Consider the following 24,297-nt stretch of genomic DNA (forward strand, 5'->3'; position numbering starts at 1 on the left):
GTCCAATTAATTGTACTCCAATGGTGTAAAAGTGTGAAAACATTTTCTCTTTTTGGTAATGCCCAATGAAACCTTTACTGATCTTAGAAAAGTTTCTAAGCTTCTTAAGATGAGGGGTTATGTTAGCCTTGTTTATGTTTTTCCTTATGCCAACACATGATAAGCTTTCAGTAAATAATTGCTGAAAAACTGGTTTAATTTTTAAATCCATGAATAAGAATCAATCGGCTAGTATATAAATTTTGCATGAAACCAGCATATTCCATTATCTACATACCAAGGCAATCCTATTTTAAATCTACCTTTAAATAATTTTTGCTTTCCTGACAGACAGGAACCTCATTATCTGACTGAGTTTTGATGCTTTTAAAATAGCTTTCTTCCTATTGTTGACAGAGGTATTGGGAAATGGGTTTATGGAAGCATAAATGGCTAGAACATTTTTAGAGTGAATTCATTCTATAGACACTGAACACCTACTGTGCTCCAGGCATTGTACTGGGTCCTAGGATACAGGAGTGTACAAAATAGACCAGTCCCTAATGTCAAATAATTTGCAATCTAGTGGGAAAGACACATACATGAAATTACCAGTCTGATAAGAGCTATGAAGGGAAATTTTAGGGAGCTCAACAAGTATTTATTAGGGGAACCTCATCTAGTCAGGGAAGACGTCTTTGAGAAAGTGCATTGACCAGTGCAAAGAGTAGTATGTAACCTAGCAAAGAGAGTGGAGTTGGTAGAAAAGTGTTTCAGATGGAGGGAATAGCAAGGTCATTCATGAGATGAGAGGAAACGTGGTACGTTCAGGAATTGAAAGAAGGCAAATACGGCTTGAGTTTGCAGAGAGGGAACAGAGGTGGACTTAAGGCTAGACAGGCCGGGTGAGATCCCCACAATATGAATGATAATCTTTAAATTGTTTCAGGAAGAGGCCCGTTACCAGACACCAAATCTGTCAGCATGTTGATCTTGGACTTCCTAGCCTCCATAACTATGAGAAATAGATGTTTGTGGTTTGAGCCAACCAACCTATGGTATTTTGTTATAGAATCCCAAGCTGACTAATTCAGCAATTGGTACTGAGGAGTAGGGTACTGGTGTAACAAGTACCTAAAAATGGGAAGTTTTGGAACTTGATAAGGAGTAGAGGCTGGAAGAATTTTGAACTGCATTCTAGAAGGAAGCCACGATTGCTACGAAGGTACTTTCAATGAAGGTATATTCTGGCCGGGCTGGCATAGCTCAATGGTTGAGCATCGACCTATGAACCAGGAAGTCATGGTTTGATTCCTGGTCAGGGCATGTGCCCAGGTTGCGGGCTCGATCCCCAGTGCTGGCGTGCAGGAGGCAGCTGATCAATGATTCTCTCTCATCATTGATGTTTCTACCTCTCTCTCCCTCTTCCTTCCTCTCTGAAATCAATAAAAAAATGTATATTTTTAAAAAAAAGCAATTCTGGTGAGAGCTCAGAGAGAAAAGAAGAGAGCTGTAGAGAAAGCTTCCATCTTTGTATAGAATACACAAGTAATCGTGAACAAAATGTTGGTAGAAATATGGGTGATAAAGTTCAGGTTGGTGATGTCTCAGTTAGAAACTAGGAATATGTTTTTTGTATAATGGAGAAAAAGTGGTTCTTATTAACTGGCAAAGAACTTGGCTCAATTATGTCCATGTTCTAATGTTTTGTGGATGGTTGAACTTGTGAGCGATGAAACTGGATATTGAGCTGAGGAGATTCTTTAGCAAAGTGTTGGTTCCTCCTGACTGCTTATAGTAAAGTGTGAAAAGAAGAAATGTGTTGAAAGAGAGAATGTTGAGCAAAAAGAACTGGAACTTAAAGATTTGGAAAATCTCACCCTGTTCATATTGCAAAAAAATGAGGAAGTACGTTGGAAGAGAACACTAAGGGTGTGGCTGACTGACTGTGTTTGATAAGGAGATCAGTGTGGGTATGTCCTGTAGAAATAATCAGCCATCTGAACGGAGCCATCCATAGAGGTGGAATTATACCAGGAGAAACACAGCCAACTGGGACTAGAGGAGAGAAAACAGGAGGGAATAAAGGAAGGCTGTGAACATACATTATACTTTCAAAAAGAAGAAAGTAGGGCCCCAAAGGCAATTCAGAGATCATCAGGGCTACTGCTCTCACCACAGGCCCAGAGTGTGTGTCCTTGGAGACAGGTCTTCTTCCACTTTGGAGAGCCATGTGGGCAGCATGCTGCCATGCTGAAGGAATGGGCCACCCCACAAAGTCATGTGGTGATGCCGCTACCTCAGTCGGTCCAGAGGGCAGAGCATCAACCAAAGAGGATTATTCTGGAGTCCTAAGATCTAATGGAATTTGCTATGCTATGTTTTGGATTTACTTGGGACCCATCACCTCTTTCTTTCTTTTGATTTCTTCTCTTTGGAATGAGAACGTCCATCCTATGTTTGTCCCACCATTGTATTTTGGAAGTACATAGCTTTTCTGATTTTACGGGTTCACTGATAAAAAGGAATTTTGCCTCCTAATGAACTGTACCTAGAGTCTCACCCAGTATATCTGATTTAGATGATACTTAGAGGAGACTCTCAACTTTAGAGTTAATTCTGGAATGAGTGAAGACTTCTGTGGGTTGAGTTAAGTTTATTGGGATGAGTTAAGGTTGTTGGGATGGAATGAATGTATTTTGTATGCAAGAAGGACGTGGATTTGGGGTGGGGACAGCTAGGAAGTGGGCTCTCTTGCATATATTGGGCTAAAATAATTTTTTCTGTATTATTTTATTACAATTATTTTTATAACTGAAGTAAGTTTCATAATTCCGGTGCCTCAGTGCATGTAAAAAGGAAAAGCAGAAAATTGCTGTGTCAACATCACTTGGCTTTTGCCACCACCTCTAAGAGTACAAATGAGACAGCACAGTACCTAGGCCATTCTGTTTGGAAGTAAGTCTGTGACTCACTGTTAAACAATGAGTCTCAAAGTTTAGATTTTTGATTCATTCCGTTTTAAAACTAAATCACTGAAAGGAATGATTCGTTGTAATGACTGTTTCTCTTACATAAGAATGGAATGTAGTTTTTGGAAAAGGTTTTAAGAAACCATCCAGGTATTTCATCATTGTAAGGTAGTGCTATATTTTGCAGACCTTAAAATGGAATTTAATTATACGTTTTGGTCAGTTTCTTTTGTTAGTCATGCCTAACCAAAAATGATTAGGAAATTAGAGTTGAAAGTACAGCAGAAAAGTGTACCAGTGCTATAGTAACAGATATTCAACCAACCTCTGTGGTTTTGATCTTAGTCAGCCAGTTCTACATTATGAATTAAGGGTAAGGGAATGACAATGTGTGCAGTCATCTCATCCAAAAGCAGAACCCTGATTTCCTTTAGGTACCTCTCTTTGTGGGGATTGCCCAAGATCATGTTTCTTAGTTCTTTTTTTATCTGCACGGAGGCCATTATTATTCTTTCATGTAGAGGAAACAAAACAAGTACCATAGTGATAGGGTGTTTTTCTATCAAAATTCAGAAAGCAGAGAACCTTTTTAAATTATATTTCAGCTTTTCTATCACTTCTTAGGACTCCACTGTACTTTGTAGCCAGGCCTAATTTTCAGAGCTCCTACCACATCTGGGTTGGTCAAGATTTTTTAGAGATTGATTTGCTTCAAGGGGGCGGAGAGTGGGCAGGAAAAAAAAAAAAGAATTCTGTTACTCTTGTATTTGTCATCTGGCACCAGGATCCTCCAAATCGATGAGTGGATGCACAAGACAATCTTGGAGCTTTACCTAAGAGTGCAGCCTACAAAGTTTGGTGGATCCTTGTCTGATTCATGCAGAATGGGGGCATGCCTCTAAAATATTTTGGTCAGTCTGAAAACCACTAATTTCTTTCTTTAATGAAAAACACATTTTCAATATTTATTAAACATTCATTAGTCTAATTATCAATTTATTTTGTGTGTGTATTGATCGTCAGAGACAGGCATAGCTAAAGCACGTTCTGACTAAATACTGGTTATATAGAAATGTATACCACAGAATAAAAACCATTATATTCTCCCTACTCTCCCACCTTTTCCTTAGGTACCCACCATAATTCTCCCAGACTTCACAAACTTATATACACACTCATATAAATATACTTAAACATTTTTTTTCCTATTTTGCAAACTATTTTCTAAGTTTTTGCCGGTAGAAAAAAACACAAATCTGGTTTGACATTCAAGGTACTTAGTAATTTGTCCCCCCAGCACCAACTCTCTCAATTAATTTTCTGATAATTGACTCTGTACAGTCAATGTTTCAGCCTCTTTAGACTTCTCATAGTTCCCTGCATACACCTTACCCTTTCCAGACTCTGCTACTTTGATTATTCCGTTCTCTGCATGGAATACCTTTCCTTTTTTATTTTATCTAAGTCTTAAAAATCTGTGTTATGTCCTAAATGAATCTGTTTCCTACTTTGCTATTGTGTAACCACTCCTTCCTCTGTATTTCCATGGCATTTTGTATATAACTTGACTATAACAACAATCATCATTATGATAGCTAATGAGTATTGACTCTATTGTGTGTAAGTTTAACTTTTTTAACATTTATTTAATCATCTTTCCACAATATTTTTTAACTCACCTGCTTATATGTCTTTTCCCAAATAGAACACAACTAACTTACTTATCCATCTATGTGTAGGCTCTAAACCTGGGCATATGATAGGTGCTCAGCAAAACCACGTATAAACGGATGAATGTAAAAATGTTGCTGTTCAGTGCTTGGTATTAAAGGTAATGCATAGAAAGCAATAATTGCTCTCTCTGAATATAGAATACAGAAGGATACAATGTGAACTGAATTGAATGCAAAAGCCAAAAAGGAATGGCATGGCTTTTCCCTATAGAATATCCTGTAGAGAATTCTGCAAGTACATCAGAGGATTGGGGAAAACTGAGGAAAATGCAAATAGAATTACCTTAGTCTAAGATACGTTAGTCTGCATTATTTGTTGATGGCTTTAGCCTTTACGCAGGTATTTTGGCCAGTCATGACAGAATGAAATAATATTCATCAGAAGTGTAACTTAAAAGGTGAAGGCAGCAGGAGCGCAATAAGAGGAGGTGAGAAAAGACAGCTATGAGGTGGAAATATAAGTTGTACTTGTCTGTGATCTTCAAACATTTTGCTTTATTTGACTCCTGAAATAATTTTGAAAAATGATGTACCACTTTGCACATTATAAAGTTGATATCTAAAAATACTTATTTAATCATAAGCTTAAATAGCTACAGAGACTAGTTAAAAACATATGATATGATGTATATGTACTTTAAATAAATGTTGTCACAACTTTGGAGTTGCCTATTTCATTGAGTCATAAAAAATGTTCACCATGTAATCTAACTGCCTAAGTCAGTCCTCACTGCCACACTACTTAGGTAAGTCAGACTTATTGTTTGTCAATAACAAGCCTGGCTTTATTTTTTAGTTCAAATGAATATGCTAAAACACTCCATGATAATTTCACATCTGAATTCTAATTGTGAGAGGGATACATAGACTGGCTTATAAGCAATCAGACAGACAGGTATAAAGAAATAGAGTCTTGCCAGGATGAAATAAGCATTGCACCATTCAATTTTCTTGCTTTGTAAGAGATTATGCCCCAGGATCCACGAATTCTTGGATTACTCCTTTGCATTATGCTCTGGAGACTTGTACACCCAGGAGCAATATACCATAGTGAGGATTGGGATGGGTGAGGAGTATGCTTTTTTTTTTGTAAAGTAGAATCAGGGCAGCTGTGAAAGGCAAAAGACGAAAGGTAAATTGATGGCTTACACGTGCATTCTCAGGCAGCTCAGTTTTAGGAAAAGCACACGTGGAAGCTGAGGATTTGGAAATAGGTTCTGCTTAAACATTTTTATCTGCATTACCCTTTATGAAAAGTCTTTGTTTACATTTTCTTGAAGACTGCCTGTATGGGTTGTGTCTCTGTAACATCATAGGCATTTACACAGTATGATCGTAAGATAAATTGATTTTGACACCCAGATTATACTTTCTGGTGCTTTGCTAAGTACAAGTGCCCTCTCTATATCTTACACTCAAGAGTGTACCAGATACCACAACCTATTGGTTTACCAGTTACAAGAGAAGAGAGACGATGAGTGTGTGAATGGTCAAAATAGAAAAGTTATACAAAATCAAATGTAAGGAGACATTTGTAGAGTTTGAACAAGATGAAGATGAAGAGGTGACTAAGGGATTAATTACTAACCCGTTCCCCTAGCAATGTGGACTAACCATTATATACAATAAATGAGAACTTTTTCAACATGGGATTTTCCTGGAGTTTGTGAAATTTTATTTTTTAACTAAAAAGCTTTGTACTTCTAGCCTAAAACATAGGCAAATAAAATATTCAGTCTTTTAAAATTTAGTTTTTATTCTCACTTTAGAAACATGTATTTTATTTTAAAAATAAGTTTGTAAGAATATTTTTAAAATGCTTAAAAATAAATGTTTACATCAATATTGATTTAGCATTCTAAATGTAACCTTTTAAAAATATGCAACGTTACTTTATGAACGACATCCTTTGTATTGCGTTATAATGCAACACAGCATCAGAATAAGTCTGAGCAACATTAGGGAAGCTTCCTAGTGAGCTATTTATTTAGCTGTTTATAAAATCTCTTAAAATATTTGCATTTTAGCCACGCAAAATTGCTGGCATACAACAAGGAAAACTATGCGATATCAATTTTATTTCCATTGCTTTATTGCTCTGGTTTTTATTTAATTCAATAAGAACCCCTGTTCAAGTTGAATGAACACCAAATGGTGCTTGTAGCTCAGAAGTGTAAACTACTGTCTGTGGCTATAATAAGAAAATATTGCAGCAGGTTCAAAAAAGATTGGGAATTAAAAAAAACTACCTGTTCGCTTTTTGCAGAAGCAGCAGCAATCTGCAGACAAGCTATGCTAGCTTCAAGACAGTAGGGTAGATGCTTTTACGGAACTTGTAATTACAAAAATCCACTCTAACCTTCCTTTCTTGCTGGCAGGTGTCCTGCTGGCTGGTAGCCAGAGGCTGTGAGTGTAGAGCAGCCAGCGGTGTCCCCCCGAGTGCTGAAAATGCCAACACTCCAGCTGGCTGCTCATAATGGCAATGATTGTGGTCTGACAACCAAAGCTCCAAGAAAAAAAAACAACGTGATGAATATATGAAAATATTTTAAAAATTTGATCAGATTACAAATTTCATCTCTCTTTTTTTTCTCCTCTATAGATATGATATCTGCACTTATAAAAATATGCCCTGTGGAACACTGGGTAAGTGTTTTATAAAAGGAGGATAGTTCAGATTGTCTCTTTGGTCCAATGACTTTGCTCTTTATTATTAATTTGGTCATTTTCCTTTCTGACACATCTGAAATGACTCCTATAAATTGTTAAACCTAACCTTTATGGATATGTCACCTACTAGGAAACAAGTAGAATGATGATTAAAAACAACTTAGAAGATGATTAAAAATCATCAAACAATAATGATAAATCAGAAGTTGCCACTCATTTTCATGTAATGTATTTTCCAAAAATAGCAAGGAGTTTGAGAGCAAATGAAAGCAACCAGAATCTTGAAATTTCAGGCGAGGAAAGAAAAGGCAAAAACCACTTTGGAGATACTTAAGGAAGAAGCATTGATAGCAGTATTTATTTTTTTTGTGGGGGGGGGACGGTGCAATTTGATGGAAATAGTATATCCCCATATATTAAGATATTATTGGAAACTTTTAGTACCTGAACAAAAAAGGGCAACGTTGTAAAATATTACAGATAGTAGCAGAGAGGATACAATTATATTTCTTGTGTGCCCCCAAATCATTTGTTTTTTAAAAAGAATTTTTGTAATAATCTAGAATTTAAAAAAATCACATTTTGTTGCAGATCATAACTTCATTCTGGTAAAAGTTTACATTAACTTCAAGTAAAATAAATTTTAAGCAAATAGAGTTATTTTAAGAAATGGGGACTTTTTTAATGATAATTTTTTAGTGTCAGGAGACTTTTAACAGACTCAGAAGTTAAGCAACTGAAGGTGAATTCTCTAGTTTCTCCATGACAAATCTCAATCTTTCTACCTGTCAAGGAATAATTTTAAAATCTACTCCAATGCGCCTCATAAGAATGTTTTAAGATCAAATTAAAATAGGAGTGGGGAAAAAAAGTATTACCCAACTTCCTGGGGTGTTCAGTGAATCATCTCTTCGGAGATTAAAATTTCTCTTGATGATTTTACCTGCCTTCCAGTCTTCTCCTACCTCATTTCCCTCGGGATTTATGGCTAAAGAAGAAATCTCAATTAGCGAAGGATGAGTATTACAGTGGAGAAGTTTGCTAGTTAAAAAGCATAATACAGGAAGAGCTCTCCTCAGAAAGACTTTATTTGTAGTATTTTAGGTTAACAAGACCAATGTAATCCAATGGAAGGGCTCCTGAACCGGAAATGACAGTTTCAGTGCATTGCCTCTCATAGTTTATTTAGCTCTTTGTCCCTCACTGTCTTTATCTATGAAGTAGAAGCAGTGTCTGTCCTTCTGCTACAGGGATGTTGTTAAAATCATTTAAGTAAGAAAATACAAAGGTGTTTAGTAAAGAAGTAGTATAAAAATGAACAGCTGTTATTATTTAATGTGGAGACTATACTGTTTAACTTACTTTTTCTGTTGTTCAAATCCTACAAGCATTTACGAAGTGCTTAGTCAACTTTAAGTACAGTAGACACTTAAGCCTCAAAGAAGGTACAAGCCAGAATGTATGTATGTACATGTACACATATCCTGTTCTGCTTTTTGAACATAGATTGTTTACATTGAGATATATTCTTCATTGGGACATTGAAGAACACTGTCCCAGTAATGACACTGCTTAGAACTTTTATTGTCATTTTTATTAAAGTAAATTTGAGGTATTTTCCTACCCCCACTCCTTTTATATTTTTCAAAATAATATGTTCAAATTTTTATAGTTTACTAATTTCTAGAATCAATACACGCCAATGCATTTTCAAGCTCAATGTAAAATTTTCAAAATTTAAATCATTCTAAATTATTTCTTTTATAATGTCTCATAGTGAAAACTGAATAAACTATATATATGTGTGTGTACACACACACACACACACACACACACACACACACACGTGTTGACCTTATGTGGAAAATTCATTATCAGTACAGAAGTAAGCAGGTTTTTTCTTTTTGAATGGCCATACCAGTGACTTTCATGTTGGTTTTGTGCCTGATGCTTGTATATTCTCTTGCTTACTTAATACTTCTGATGACCAATTTTAACCTAGCTAAGTAGATTTAAGGGTGCAAACTGTGGCCATCAAACTAAGGAAATCTAAATGACCCAAATAGTAATCAAACCCCTATTAACACAATCACACATAAGAACTTTGACAGCTTCGATTTTATAGGAATACAGAAAATAGTGGGGGGTTGTGAAAATGCAGTAGCATTTAAATTACTCTTTCATTTTAGTTAAGATTTACCTTTATATTTTCAACAAGTAGTAGTTATTTCCAAAATATATTCTTTCTTAAGTTGTCCTTTTAGTAGAGTTAACAATTTTATATCAGATGCAGAGGTAAAGTAGTGCTTACAAATACACCTTGGGGAGTCACTGAAAATTCTCAATGAAAAATACAGCACATGGCACATACCAAACAACAACAAACAAAAAGCTAGCCCATGGAATAATATATTTTGGGAAATGTAAGAAATGTTAATTTAACAATAATTATTCTTATTAATATATATATATATATATATATATATATATATATATATATATATATTTAATATATATATATTTAAACCAAATTTTATAAAGCTTGAAACAGGGTTTTGAGTGGCGTTTTTGTCCCATATCATGGACCTTGTTGAACCCAATAGCTTGAAGCCATTTAATATACTGCAAACTTTTTGTTTGTTTGTTTGTTTTCTTTCTCTCTCTGTCTCTCTTTCTCTCAGTGGCGTCCCTCTTTTCACATCCTCTTCTTCAGGTCCTAAGACTTGTAAGTGAATGGAAGGGCAGGACAAGGGTAACACTAGTGTTTATAACTCTGTGAAACAGAAATTAACCCCTTCCCCAACTGCTGCCTCTTCCACATAAAACAGTAGGAAAAGTAAACAGTCTATTAGCAAATCCAGCACTAACCTCGTCTCTGTTCCAATGTGGTTATTATGTGGATATTTCATATTAGAAGATCCAGAGAAACAATTTCTAGAGCTTTCTCGTCAGTAAAAGTATGAATTGAATGGCTTTTACTGTTCCAAATCAGTGCAACTGGGGAATTATACCAGCACAGACCATTGTTTATTGCACTCGATAAATATTTATTGAATTGGATTCAAATCACTTTTGTTGGGAAGGTAATTATTAATATTTGGCTGGTGATAGTAGACTACTAACATATAAAGAGTCTTTCCTGGTTTTCCTTCAAGTTCTTATAAATAACTTTCGCCCCTATGTGTGGTAAGTATGATTTGGCATCTGTTTTCTTGCAACACATGACATTTTATCTTCTGCACAAAAATAATTTTTTTCTAAGCACTGTTTTAAAGTTGCATACCAATGAACAGAGCATGATATTCATTTGGAAGTAAATAATTAAAGCTTTTACATACTAACATTCCTAAAGGAAGAATACTTTGAGTAACATAACATTTCACTAGAATCAGTGAATTAACACCATAATTTTTCTTTATTAGTATAACTCTAAGGCATCGAAGGGGGATGGGAGAGGGGAAAACTAAATTGAATATGTGAATGACTTTCCTACCATTAAAACACTTAAAGAAATTGTTGCATTAGTATCAGGACTAATTTCAACAACCTCCTGTCTTTAACATTTCTCCTTTTTCTCTTTTGAATCATTCATTTTTGTTTTTATAAAAATGTCATTTTAGAAAACCATTTGGGATTCCCTTTTTTTTGGTAACTAAAAAGTTGCTTGTATATTTTTATGAACCCACTAAACTTAAACAGATCTCTTTAGAAAAATAATGTGGATATATTTTGCTTTCTACAGCCTAAAGAATGTTAAAATAGAAATGCTTTCTTGAATTCCCTCTTCTGGCTCAAGTTACTAGGTGGTCCCAAGTTACCAGAAGTAAAATTTATAAATCTAACCCCTAGTCTAGACATTTTCCAGCACTGACTGCAGTTCAAAAAATATTAATGTCTAGCCGGCAAAGTGAAACTCCCCCCTGTGATTTTGCAAATGACTAGAAAGTTAACCTTTTGCCAACTGCTCCTTCTGTGCATGGAGGTTATTAAAAAGAATCCAGGCATTTATAAGTATGGGCTTTTTAAGACTGAAACACCTTGGCTTGACCCTTTGTGTCTCCTTCTGTTTATTCAGGCTTGGCCTCTGTGGCTGGAATGTGTGAGCCTGAAAGGAGCTGCAGCATTAATGAAGACATTGGCCTGGGTTCAGCTTTTACCATTGCACATGAGATTGGTCACAAGTGAGTGAGTTTAAGAAAATCAAAATAAATTTTAGAGCTCCACTCCTTTGAGCAACTCATAACTACTGTGCGGAACACATGTGCTCAACCATATTTTACTGCCTTTTTGTCTGATTTCAATAGAGAATGTTATCATTTAGGGTGCTGGGATAAATCATCTTAAGAACTGGAGACTTGTTAAATAATCTTTCTGATTCATGACTAGTATCCTCCGAGTGGTGAATACATCACACTTAAGTTTTGTGATATATGTACATGTGCAGTAATTTAGTTTTACCGTGGTCTACTCAACACCCGGCTCCTCTAAGTGAAATTGTTGAAATGATCTTTCTTTTCCTCAAGTGACAACACCTTTATATTTTAAAATCATCATTGACACCAGTTCCATAAAATTTACTTTGAGTTTTCACTCTTCATACAGCTTGTGAGCATCTTTTCCAGGCATAAAGTTTGTGCAATCATTGCTATGTAACTTATATTTTTCAGGTGTACTTGTTTGTCATTAAAAAAAAAGAGAGAGAAAGAAATGGTGTTCCAAGAGTAGTGAGATATCATCCTTACTACTTTTTAGGAGGATCTAGTCTTTAATATTTGTTTTAAATGTATCTGGCCCAAAACTGTCCTATCCACCTCTCATCTATAAAACCCTACTTTCTTTACTCCAAACACAGGCAGTAGTAATGTAAAAACCTGCTCATGTGAAGGGAGAGGAGTTTGAAAACTTTAAAAGGATAGTCAAACATTTTTATGTCAAGCAAGCAATCTATTTGCAAGAGCTCCTGACATTTGTATGATCTAAGTTTTACAGTCTGCTTTTTTTTTGGATAAAAAATGGGTGGGGGAAAAAGAACAAATAAAAAATGAATGTTTATTATACACTTGCCTTAGCGATCATTCCTGAGATAAATTTGTAGTTCAGCTTTTTTTTTTCCCTTGAAAGAGGAGAGTAAAATTGGATCAGTCTGTTGCATTATTTGGAAAATTGCAATTTAAATTTTACCAAATTAGCATTGATTTATGGGTAACCTTAAGGAATCGGCAAGTTTCAAACCCGGATCGCTTCAGATATGGGGAAAAGTCAGCATTACACGTTTAGTAAAGTCCTAAAAATATTGGTGTTCTAGTTTCCATTGCAATAAACAGCAGGGGAACAAAAGGGAAAAGCCCTTCTTATGCAGGCAGTTTATCTTCAGTGCACTTAAAAATTTAGCTCATTAATGACTGTCATAATCTTATGCAACCAGACTGAATGTAATAGGTTCTGGTAGATTCAATTAAATCGAAAGGTCAGGACAAGCAACATAGCATGGATGAGTAATGTGTGTATGGGAGCACTACTCCTTCATGCAGTTACACGTTAGTCGATGCCAGCATATGCTTCGTAGGTCCCCTTTTCTTGTCTATACTTACATAGCCCATTGGAGGGTTTATCTCTGTATCTTTTCTTAAGATTCCAACTGAACTACTCTCAGGCTCCCTAGATTTTTTGTTGTTGTTGGCCTCATGGGTAATTCCTTTAAATTTTTCCTAAGATGAATGGTTTATACCTTCTGCAGAAGAATGTGCAAGATGTAGACTATACCTCTTAAGATTTATGTTCCTTCGAATAACTTTTTTTCACTGCCAATTCTTGTTTGATAGTGTGATTGTTAGAAATCGGTGTGTGTGGGGGATACACAAAATGCTTTATAATGAGAGCCAGAAGAAATGCTTCCATTCAAAAATATTATTTGACTGACTAGAAATTAGCTTTCTTTCCATGTCCAGTTGATTACTATGTGTCTATTCCTTTTCCCCCAGACAACTAAGCAGGATGTGATTAACATGTTATCTTTTTCAATTTGTCAAATTGTATTCGGTCAGTTAGGGAAAATCTATTTCATGGATAAAGAGCCCTTTACTTGCTTTTAAGATTTTAGGGTTTAGCTTTGAGGAACCCAGCAAGTCAGTCTGGCACAATTCATATAATTAAAATACAGTGCTTTCTGCTCTTCTGAAACAAAGCAATAGCCATGATAAACATCAAGTATACTTTTCAGATAAAGTATAGTGAACTTTTTTGTAATTTGTATTGTTTAGTAGGGTGGATGTTAAGTGAGATGATGAAGTCTGCAGATTCATCACAATGAAGAACATTTGACCATTGATTACTGAAAAGTGCCCCTACTAAGTCATTAGACTGTGTGAATACTGTCTACCTTTTAAAAAAATTGTGTAGAAAAAAAATTGTGTAGAATATGGTTTTGCACCCAGTGCTTGCTCATGTAGGGACATAATATCCATTTTAAACAGCTATGGGATAGTTTTTTTCTTTGGCTGGGCCTTAATGACTACTTTTATTTTTCTCCATACTTTTGTGAAAACAAGAAGTTAGTTTCCTTGTCAAATGAAAAATTGAGGTTTATGCTATTTTTAAATGGCATGTCTACCTCTAATGTAGGCTATAAGCCAAAGGCACTTAATGAAACTGTATAGAAAAGAATGTTCTTTGAAAGATTTTTTTCATTAATTATGTAGTTGCTATAGTTTCTGAAGTTGAAAAATTATGGTGTTAAAGAGGGGTGGCAAGAACTCAACCAGACCTCTGGTTATATTGAGAAAACTATCTAATGTATTCCTACTATACAAAAATAATTTAAAAAAAGAGATATTAAAATATTCATATTTTTAAAGGATGCACATTGAAATCTGCAGGACTGAAGTGACACGATGTCTGATATTTACTTTTAAAAGAAAGGGGGAAAAGGGAAAGATAAAGCAAGAATAGCAACATGTTACATTTTATACTCATCATGATGTGTGGATGGGAGTTCATTAGGCTGCTCCCTCTACCATTGTATATGTCTGATTTCTTTTGCAATAAGAATAGGTCTTAAGGCCATAAATTTTTTAGATGTGACAACTCATTTATTAACTAACAGTGATTGAGTGAACTATAAACCTGATTTTCAGAAAATGTGAAGAAGTGTTAAAAGTTGTATTGAAAGCTGTAGGAGTATGTATATCAGTCTTGCTTTCAGAAATCAATGTCAGTGTTTGGTTTTACCAATTGGGGTATGCTTTATATAGAAGACTGACTGGGAGATGATTTTTTTTTTAAAGGAGAAATGTGCCAAGACTTCAGGATAAAATTGTAAAGTAAGTTATGTGTGTTAGGAAGCTCCAATTACTGTTTTCGTCCATCCAGATTTCCCTTCTTCTGGTGAAAGTACCTGTCTTTATTTTTTTTATTTTATTTATTTTTTTATCCTCACTCGAAGATATTTTTTCATTGATTTTGAGAGAGAGTGGAAGAGAGAGGGAAAGACAGAAAGAAATATCGATGTGAGAGAAACACATTGATAGGTTGCTTCCTGCACACACCCTAACCAGGGCCCGGGCCAGGGAGGAGCCTGCATTCGAGGTACATGCCTTTGACCAGAATCGAATCTGGGACCCTTTGGTCAGCAGGCGGATGCTCTATCTACTGAGCCAAACTGGCCAGGGCCCTAACTGTCTTTTAATGCTTGAACAGTGCTATGCTCTCATAATAGAAGGTTAATAATAAACATACACCAAAGTAGTTGGAACTCTAATACCTTTGCCTAGTTTTGGTATCAAAATAATGCTAGTTTTATATAATGAGTTAAGAAGTATTCTATTTCCTGGAAGAGTTTATGTTCCCATGAGTACATTTTAAAACATTATTTAGTATAATTTAAATGCAATGAATGTGCTTCTATTTTGTGTATGGCTCGATGAATTTTGACAAATGTATATAACCAGGTAATCACCACCACCATCAAGATATCAACATTTCCATTAACTAAAAAAATCCCCGTGTTTCCTTTTACAGTCAGTCTCTACCCTCCCTCCCCCTTACCTGGCACAGATCTACTTTCTATCATTACAGATTAGACTTGTCTTTTCTGTAGTTTCATTTAAATGAACTTACGTAGTGGCTACTCTTTTGTGTCTAGGTTTCTTGCCTCAGCACATTGTTTTTGAGGTTCATCCATGTTGTGTATATTAGTAGTTTTTTTTTGGTGTTTCTTTTTCTGAATAGTATTTCATAGCACATATCCCATTTTAGGTTGTTTCTAGTTTTAGCTATTATGGATAGGACTTCTGTGAACATCCATATAATGATTTGTATGGAAATATGCTTTTATTTCTCTTGGGTGATATTGCTGGTAGTATGGTATGTATTACTTTCATTTTACATAAATGCATAAACTATTTTTCAAAGTGGCTATATACCATTTTGCATTCCCACTAGCAATCTATGAGCATTTGGTTACTTCAGATCCTTGCCAGCTCTTTGTGATTTTAATTATTATTATGCATTTTAGTGGCATCTCATTGTGGTTTTAATTAGTTGATCATTGATTCCCTGATAGACTAATGATGTTAGTGATAATGAGCATCTTTTCACGTGCTTATTTGTCATTCATTATCTCCTTTGCATTCTATTCAAATCCTTTTTCCATTTCTTAACAAAACTGAGCTGTTTTCTTCTTATTGAGTCATAAGACTTATCAATAATATATTCTAAGTAAAAGTTGTCATCATATATACATAATGTGAATATTTATTTTGTCCAAGTCTGTTGCTTGCCATTCATTTTTTAATGGTGCCTTGTACAAAACAGAATTTTGATAAAGTCTAATTTAAAAGTTTTCTTTTATGATTTGTATTTTTTGTGTCCTAAGAAATCTTTGCCTACTTCAAGATTTTCTATTTTTGTCTAGTAGAAGTTCTATACTTAAGCTTTTGATATATGTGCTGCTGAAGCGAACATAACTTTTAGCTTTTATATTAAGATCTACAGTGAGTTTTGGGTTATGTTTCTTGTGTTCTTTTTTTTTTTTTTTTTTTGGTGTGGTGTGATATAAAGATTGAAGTTCCTCTTTTTCTCACGAATATCCAGTTATTTCAGCACAATTTGTGTAGAAAAATTGGTTGACTTATAGTTTTCCTTTAATGTCTTTGTCTAGTTTGAGTATCAGAATAAAGTTAGTGTTGTAAGTTGAATTAAGAACTGTTCTAGTTTCTAGACGAGTTTGTGTGCATAAGGTGGATATAATTTTCTTCCTAAATGTTTGATAGAATTTACTAATGAGGCCTTCTGAGCCAAGAATTTTCTCTGTGGGAACATTGTTAATTAGTAAGTTAATTTCTTATTAGTTATAAAATAACATTATCTAAGTCTTTTGAGTCTTCTTTGTTAATTATGTCTTTCTTTTTTTTCTTACTCATCCTTTTTATTGTTAATTACGTCTTTCAAAGTAGTAGAGTATTTTAGCTAAGTTGTTAAATTTATCATACACGTGTTTAAATTTCTATAATGTACATAATAATGTTCCATCATTCATTCCGGATATTTGTAATTTGTGTTTTCTCCTTTATTCCTTTTTTCCCCACCTTAATTGCGATATAATTGACATATAGCATTGTATAAGTTTAAGTGTACAACATGATGATTTGATACATGTATATATTGCAAAATGATTACCATGATAAGGTTAGTTAACACATGTCACATCATATGATTATCCTTTTTTTGTGTGTGTGTGTGGTGAGAACATTTAACATTCACTCTCTTAGCAACTCTCAAGTATACAATACAGTAGATATAGTCATATTACTTTATGTTCTCACAGAACTTACTTATCTTATAACTGGAAGTTTGTATGCTTTGAACAACATCTCCTGATTTCACTCACACTCCAGCCTCTGGCAACTTCCAATTTATTCTCTATTTTTATGAGTTCAGCCTTTTAATTTATTTTTACTTTTTAAATTTTTGATTGAATTTATTGGGGTGATATTGGTTAATAAAATTGTATAAGTTTCAGCTATACAATTCCATAATACATCATCTGTATATTATACGTTCACCACCCTGAGTCAATCTCCTTCCATCACCATTTATTCCCTCCTATATTTACACTCTTCTACCTCCCCCCAATCTCCACTTTCCTGATCAACACCATGCTATTGTCTGTGTCCATGTTTTTCCTTTTTTGCTTAATCCCTTCACCTTTTTCACCCAGCCTCCCCTCCACACACACTCCCGTCCTCCAACAGCTGTCAGCCTATTCTCTATGAGGCTATCTCTATTTTGCTTGTTAGTTCATTTTGTTCGTCAGATTCCACATATGAGTGAAATCATATGGCCCTTGTCTTTCTCTGACTGGCTTATTTCACTTAGCATAATGCTCTCTAGGTCCACCCGTGCTGTTGCACAGAGTAAGATTTCCTTCTTTTTTATGGCCAAATAGTATTCCATTGTGTAATTGTACCACAGCTTTTTTATCCACTCATCGATTGAAGTGCACTTGGGCTGTTTTCAAATCTTGGCTGTTGTAAATAATGCTGCAATGAATATAGGGGTGCATATATTCTTTTGAATTAGTGTTTCAGGTTTCTTTGGATATATTCTTAGAAGTAGAATCGCTGGGTCATAAGGCAATTCCATTTTTAAATTTTTGAGGTAACTCCATACTGCTTACCACAGTGGCTGCACCAATATGCATTCCCATCAGCAGTGCACAAGGGTTCCCTTTTCTCCACATCCTCACCAACACTTGTTTGTTGATTTATTGATGATAGCCATTCCAGCAGGTGTGAGGCGATATCTCATTGTGGTTTTAATTTGCATTTCTCTGCTGATTAGCGATGTTGAGTATCTTTTCACATGTCTATTGCCCATCTGTATGTTCTCTTTGGAGAAGAGTCTGTTCAGGTCTTTTGCCCAATTTTAATTGGATTGTTTGGGGTTCTTTTGGTGTTGAGTTTTATAAGTTCTTTATAAATTTTGGATACTAACCCCTGATCAGATGTATCCTTGATGAATATGTTCTCCCATTCAGTGGGTTGTCTTTCCATTTTGTTGATGGTTTTCTTTGCTGTACAGAAGCTTTTTAGTTTGATGTAATCCCATTTGTTTATTTTTTTCTTGTTTCCCTTGACCAAGGGAAGAGTTTATACTAAATGTGAACTTGCTTTATACAGGTTTGCAAAGAGTCGAGATTTCGTTAGGCACACCCCTCCTCATTAAATATCTTCCTAAATAAGTCCAAAGGTAGAACTGAGTTCCAAATTCTGTTTTAGAAAACACATAAGCAAATTGTAATAACTATCCTATTGGGTAACTATTAAAACTAAAAATGTTTGCCAGATGTGGGTATAGAAGACTCTGAGTACATCCATTAAATTTTGTTTTTGCTTTATTGTAACAAGTGATTCATAGCCAAGATCAGTTATGAATAAGAACAGATCAAAGAGATTACAAATGGAAAATAGTTTTTAAGAAAGATGTCCCTTTATTCCCTTATATTTTTCTACTACAATGGGAAGGCTTAGTTTTGAGATTTTATAGTTGTCACAATTTAGACTATAATTATGTCATCACTTTTTAAAGTTACTTTTTAAAGGGAAATTTACTCATTTTAAAACATTAAGAAACTATTCTTTTAAAAAATATATTTTAAATTTTTTTATTGATTTCAGAGAGGAAGGGAGAGGTAGAAAGAGACAGAAACATCAATGATGAGAAAGAATCATTGATCATACCCCTCACTGGGGATTGAGCCTGCAGCCCGGGCATGTGCCCTGACCGGGAATTGAATCGTGACCTCTGGCTCATAGATTGACGCTCAACCACTGCGCCATGCCAGCTGGGCAAGAAACTATTCTTTAATTCTATAATTGTATATGTGTTATCTTATTCAAGAACTGAATAATCATCTATTTTTTTCCTCTAGTGGCTGATTTTAAAAGTACATGCTCTGTGTGCTAACGATTATTTAACAAAATGCAAGACAGTTTAAATACCATGATAATTTAAGAAAAAATGATGTTGATATATTAGCAACACGATAAAATTAAGATTGCTTAGATAAAAAAGTTGAATTAGGCATTTTAAGATTTTTCTTAGCTATACAGATCCTTTGTTTGGTTTGAAAACAACAATTATGATTTTAAAAAGAATCTCCAGACTGAATGCATATTAACTTTATACTCAGTAGTCTGTGTTTACTCTTTTTTATTTTTACTAATCTTCCAAAAGAACAAATAAGAATTGTGTATCAAAATCGAGAGTAAGCTATTATTTTGTGGTCCAAAATACATTGTTACTTTTACAGTAAGTGGTCAAATAATATATGGTTAAGTGATGTAAAATATAATCACCAATGAGCTTCCTCCAGTAGATCCTAAAAAAATAAATGACATAAGGAATTCGTTCCTTATGTATCTCTTTACATATGTATATAAGGAGATTTTGTTTTGCTAAACATATCTTTAAAGGAAAGATAATTTTCGTAGAAAATTAACGTACAATAGAAAAATATTTTCTGAAAGCATATAAGTTAACAGATTGATGTATGTGATAGATTCTGAGTCACAGAAGCTTAACTTAAATTTTTTTTTTTAATTTCAATTACAGTCCTGGCCATGTAGCTTAGTTGATTGAAGCATCATCCCTTACACCAAAAGGTTGTGCGTTCAATTGGGGCATGTACGGGAGGCAACTGATCAATGTTTCTCTCTCACATCGGTGTTTTTCTCTCTCTCCCCCTTCCTCTCTCTCTCAAATCAATTTATATTATATTAGTTTCATGTATACAGAATAGTGATTAGGCATTTATATAACTTATAAAGGGATCCCCCCAAAAGTCTAGTACTCACTGGCACCATACATAGTTATATTATTGACTATATTCCTTATGTTGTACTTTACATCTCCCTGGCTATTTTGTAATTGCCAATTTGCATTGCTTAATTTCTCACAGAATCTTAATTTAATGAATAACATTTATTGCACAGTCTTTTAGTGTATATTGCAACCCATTTGTCTCTGAGTGGTGATACCACTCATTTTGACCCAAACTCTACCCTTTCTACTTTTATTACTGATATTATTTTATATATTTTTATTAGATTATTCACCATCAAATGAGGTCTGTGCATATTATGCTTTCTAGATTTTGTTTCTCATGTTTTGTAGTCCATCCATAGGAAGAATTTCACTCATGCACAATTTCATACCAGAGATTTAATGAGCACCTGCTCTATTGACCTAACCTAGAGTGTATTGTGAATACAGTGATGATGAAAATAACATCTCCTATCCTGAAGAAACACATTCTTTTTATTAACTTAGCTCTTTTCCTACTCTTGATCAATTTTCCAACTCTTTTTTTATAATAGCTATAGATCTCAACACCATATTTACTACCTTATTTAATCATTCTTTAAATATGTATTTTTATTGATTTCAGAGAGGAAGAGAGAGGGAAAGATAGAAACATCAATAATGAGAAAGAATCATTGGTCAGCTGCCTCGTGCATGCCCCACACTGGGGGATTGAGCCCGCAACCCAGGCATGTGCCATTGACTGGAATTGAACCCGGGATCCTTCAGTCTGCAGGTTGATGCTCTATCCACTAAACCAAACCGTTTAGGGCTGATTTTCCAACTCTTGATCAATTACTTCAAGAACATCTAACTCTCATTCATGAATTAAAACAAAAGCAAAGCTGCTAGGCTGATAGCCAAGATGGCTATTAAGTGGTTGATTGGTGGGTAGCATATACAGAGTGGATACGATGGACAAAGGGATTATTCATGTCCAGGGTGGGACAGAGCAGATGGTGCAAGATTTCATCACAGTACTCAGAACAGCATCCAGTTAGAAACTTATGAATTGTTTATTGCTGAAATTTTTTATTTAATACTAGAGGCCCGGTGCACGGATTCGTGCACCGGTGGGGTCCCTCGGGCTGGCCTGCAGGGATCAGTGGATTTCTGTGCCACCGCCATCCGGCCTTACCTGCCAGTTCATCAGGCTCCAGCCCGCTGTCCGCGTCATCCTGCACAGCAAGAAGTAGTGTGCTAAGCAGCAAGTGGCCAGGGAGGAGCCTAAGACCGGGCTGGGTGCCACTCCTGCTCATCCTGGCCCCCCTGCCACCTCAGCCTGGGCGCACAGAGGGAGTGTCCATGAGAGAGGCTCACGCAGCCACAGCTACACTCACCAGCCGTCAGCCCAGAGTCTGGCGGCCGTCTGTCAGCTGAGCGGCACTCCTGCATTGAGTATCTGCCCCCTGGTGGTTGATGCATGTCATAGCTACTGGCCTGTCATCCAGTGTGTTCATCCAGTCGCTTAGGCTTTTATATATATAGATTTTTGGATTGTGGATTACTGAAACTGCAGATAAGGGGAACTACTTTAGTAAGTAATTCTGCTCTTTATCCAGGGGGTGATGTTACCTTATTTCTTAAAGTTATCCTGAAACATAGCCTGGGTAAAGAGCAAGCCTTACAGACTTGGTATACCCAGCATAATGTGGGAACCACAAGAGGCCCACAGAAGGCTGTCTCTCTTAACCTCCCCCATTCCCTTTCTCTCTCTCTCTGGTCCTAAAACCCTCCACAAATGAGAGACATTACTTTTATGTAATCTGAAATGTTTTATTAAACACATAAAACCAACCATGGGAGTGTTCTCTTGTTACTACTGTTCACTCATCAGGGTGGGCCCCAGGTTTACTAAACTCTCTCCTCTCTCTCGTTCTGTTCTTTTAGAAAAAGTATTTTTGAAACTAAAGAGCAGACTTTATTTTATATCTGTCTATCTACCTACCTACCTACCTACCTATCCATCCGTCCATTATCCAGCCAAACTTAGTTCTTGGCACAATATCATTATCAGTCCCAGTAAGGACCCTTCTGCTCTATTTCTATATTTCCATTCCCACTGCCATTTGTTTGATACGTATATTTGAGTATCATATATATCCTTGTAAAATATTGCAGGTTGTTTTGTACATGTATGTATTCATTTTTAGCTTTTTTAAGTTTGAAATTATTTCAAACTTGTAGAAATATTGATATAATAAAAGGCCTTTCCATGTGTCCTTCACTCAGATTCAGTTGTTAATATTTTGCAATATTTGCTTTATCTCTTCTGTATATGTACATGAATTTTTTTCCTTAGGTATTTGAGAGTAAGTTGTAGACATTTCCCTTATCCCCAGATATTTCATCATCTATTTCCTAAGGAGAAAAGATAATCTCTTATATAACCACTAATAGCCCTGCGCACGAATCCGTGCACCAGTAGCTCGCTGCCGCCCTCCAGTAGCTCTTTCGTCCCCCTCCCCTTTCCCCTCTCCATAGCTTGCTGCCCTGCCCCCTCCTGTAGCTCTCCGCTGCCCTCTTGTAGCTCGCTGCCCTACCCTCCTGCTGATCCATGATTCAGTCATTATGCGGTCGGTCGTTATGCTTCACAGTGTAACGACCATTTGCATATTACATCTTTATTATATAGGATAGTATAGTTGTCAAATTAGAAAATTTAGCATTGATATACTTCTATCATCAATATACAATCATATTCAAATTTTATCAGTTGTCCCAGAAATGGTCTTTATAACCTCCCTTCCTTCTCCTCCAATCCAGTTTTCATTGCATTTACTTATGTCTCTTTAGTCTTTAATTTGGAACAATTCCTTGATCTAGTATATGAAAGTGTGTATGTAATTTTTGTTTACATGTTTGATATAGTGTATAGACATTGTTCTTTTTCTTAATTTTTCACTATTTTTAAGGTCCACCCAGATTTATGTGTAGACATCTATCTTGTTTGCTGACTCCAAGTTCTGTTTAGTATTCCATAATATGCATCTGCCAAAGTTTACTTATCCATTCCCTAATGACAGACACCTAGATTGTCTTTATCTCCTTGCTATCATAAATAATCCTGTCATGAACATCTTTATGCATATTCTCTTTGGGAATATTTCTGGGATATATATCTAAGAATAGGATTTCTCAGTCATAATGCATCTGCCTATTTAATCTGACTAAGTACTGCTGAATTGCTCTCTGGAACAGCTGCCCTGACCACATTACAAATATTGTGAACTAAGATTCCAGTTTCTCTACATTACTCCCAACACTTAGTACTAGGTAACATTCTTATATTTGTCAGTATGATGGTTTTAAAGTGGCCTCTTATTTATTCTCTCTTATCACTAATGAGTTTCACTTTTTTTCTTTCCAAACTCTTCAATAGTTTCCTCAGGAGAGGAAAAAAAACCCTTTCTCTCTTATACTTCTGAATTTTTTAAAACTATGTACCCTATTGTGTATTTTTCAGCTGATGTCTAAAAACTTTTATTTTTTTCTGAGTAACTACAAAAGATAGAATTTCTGGAATACTGTATATATTAGCATATGAAAATAAAATTGATATATATGTCTTTTAAAAATATCCAATTGAATCTGAATGCCATAGCAATTTGGAAACTATCATATGCCTTTAAAAAATACACAAACCCATTCTTATTTTATAGTTAAAATCTTAATCATTTTTTCCCTTTAACTCAATATGTTTGCTTCTTCTCTCCCTCCCAGGCTATTACCCTAATATATATTTTATATTTTCAATATATTTAAACATATATTTTATGCTTACAAGTATGTTTAATTATATAAAAGATCTCCATATAAAAATATATCTATATAGCAATTACATTAAAAATTTCCTATAATCATAAAGAATTTTTTCCTGGATTATTTTTTTAAAATAGCAATCATTATTAGTTAATGATTGATCAGAGGGGCATATCCACATTACAGATTTAAAAAAATAATAAAATATAAAAGCAAATAAAATATGAAAGCAAAGTTTTTATGAGAAGATGTATCTTTAATTAGATGTATTTTTAAATTATTGCATTTATCTTTGTATTCCTATAAAATAAGGTAGACCC

The 24,297-nt window shown here is 35.0% G+C and overlaps 1 protein-coding gene across 3 annotated transcripts in view; it reads left to right on the forward strand.

Annotated features, from left to right (window-relative positions):
* Positions 1 to 24,297, forward strand: part of ADAMTS6 (ADAM metallopeptidase with thrombospondin type 1 motif 6) — a 213,140-nt gene that overhangs the window by 75,309 nt on the left and 113,534 nt on the right. For all 3 annotated transcript variants that reach the window (XM_079784695.1, XM_079784697.1, XM_079784696.1), the window contains exons 8-9: positions 7,287 to 7,330; positions 11,430 to 11,535. In XM_079784695.1, the coding sequence (XP_079640821.1) occupies positions 7,287 to 7,330; positions 11,430 to 11,535 (150 nt within the window). The remainder of the gene's footprint in view (positions 1 to 7,286; positions 7,331 to 11,429; positions 11,536 to 24,297) is intronic.

This window comes from Cnephaeus nilssonii (genome assembly GCF_951640355.1).
Source record: "Cnephaeus nilssonii genome assembly, chromosome: 2".
In the NCBI taxonomy this organism is placed as follows: domain Eukaryota; kingdom Metazoa; phylum Chordata; class Mammalia; order Chiroptera; family Vespertilionidae; genus Cnephaeus; species Cnephaeus nilssonii.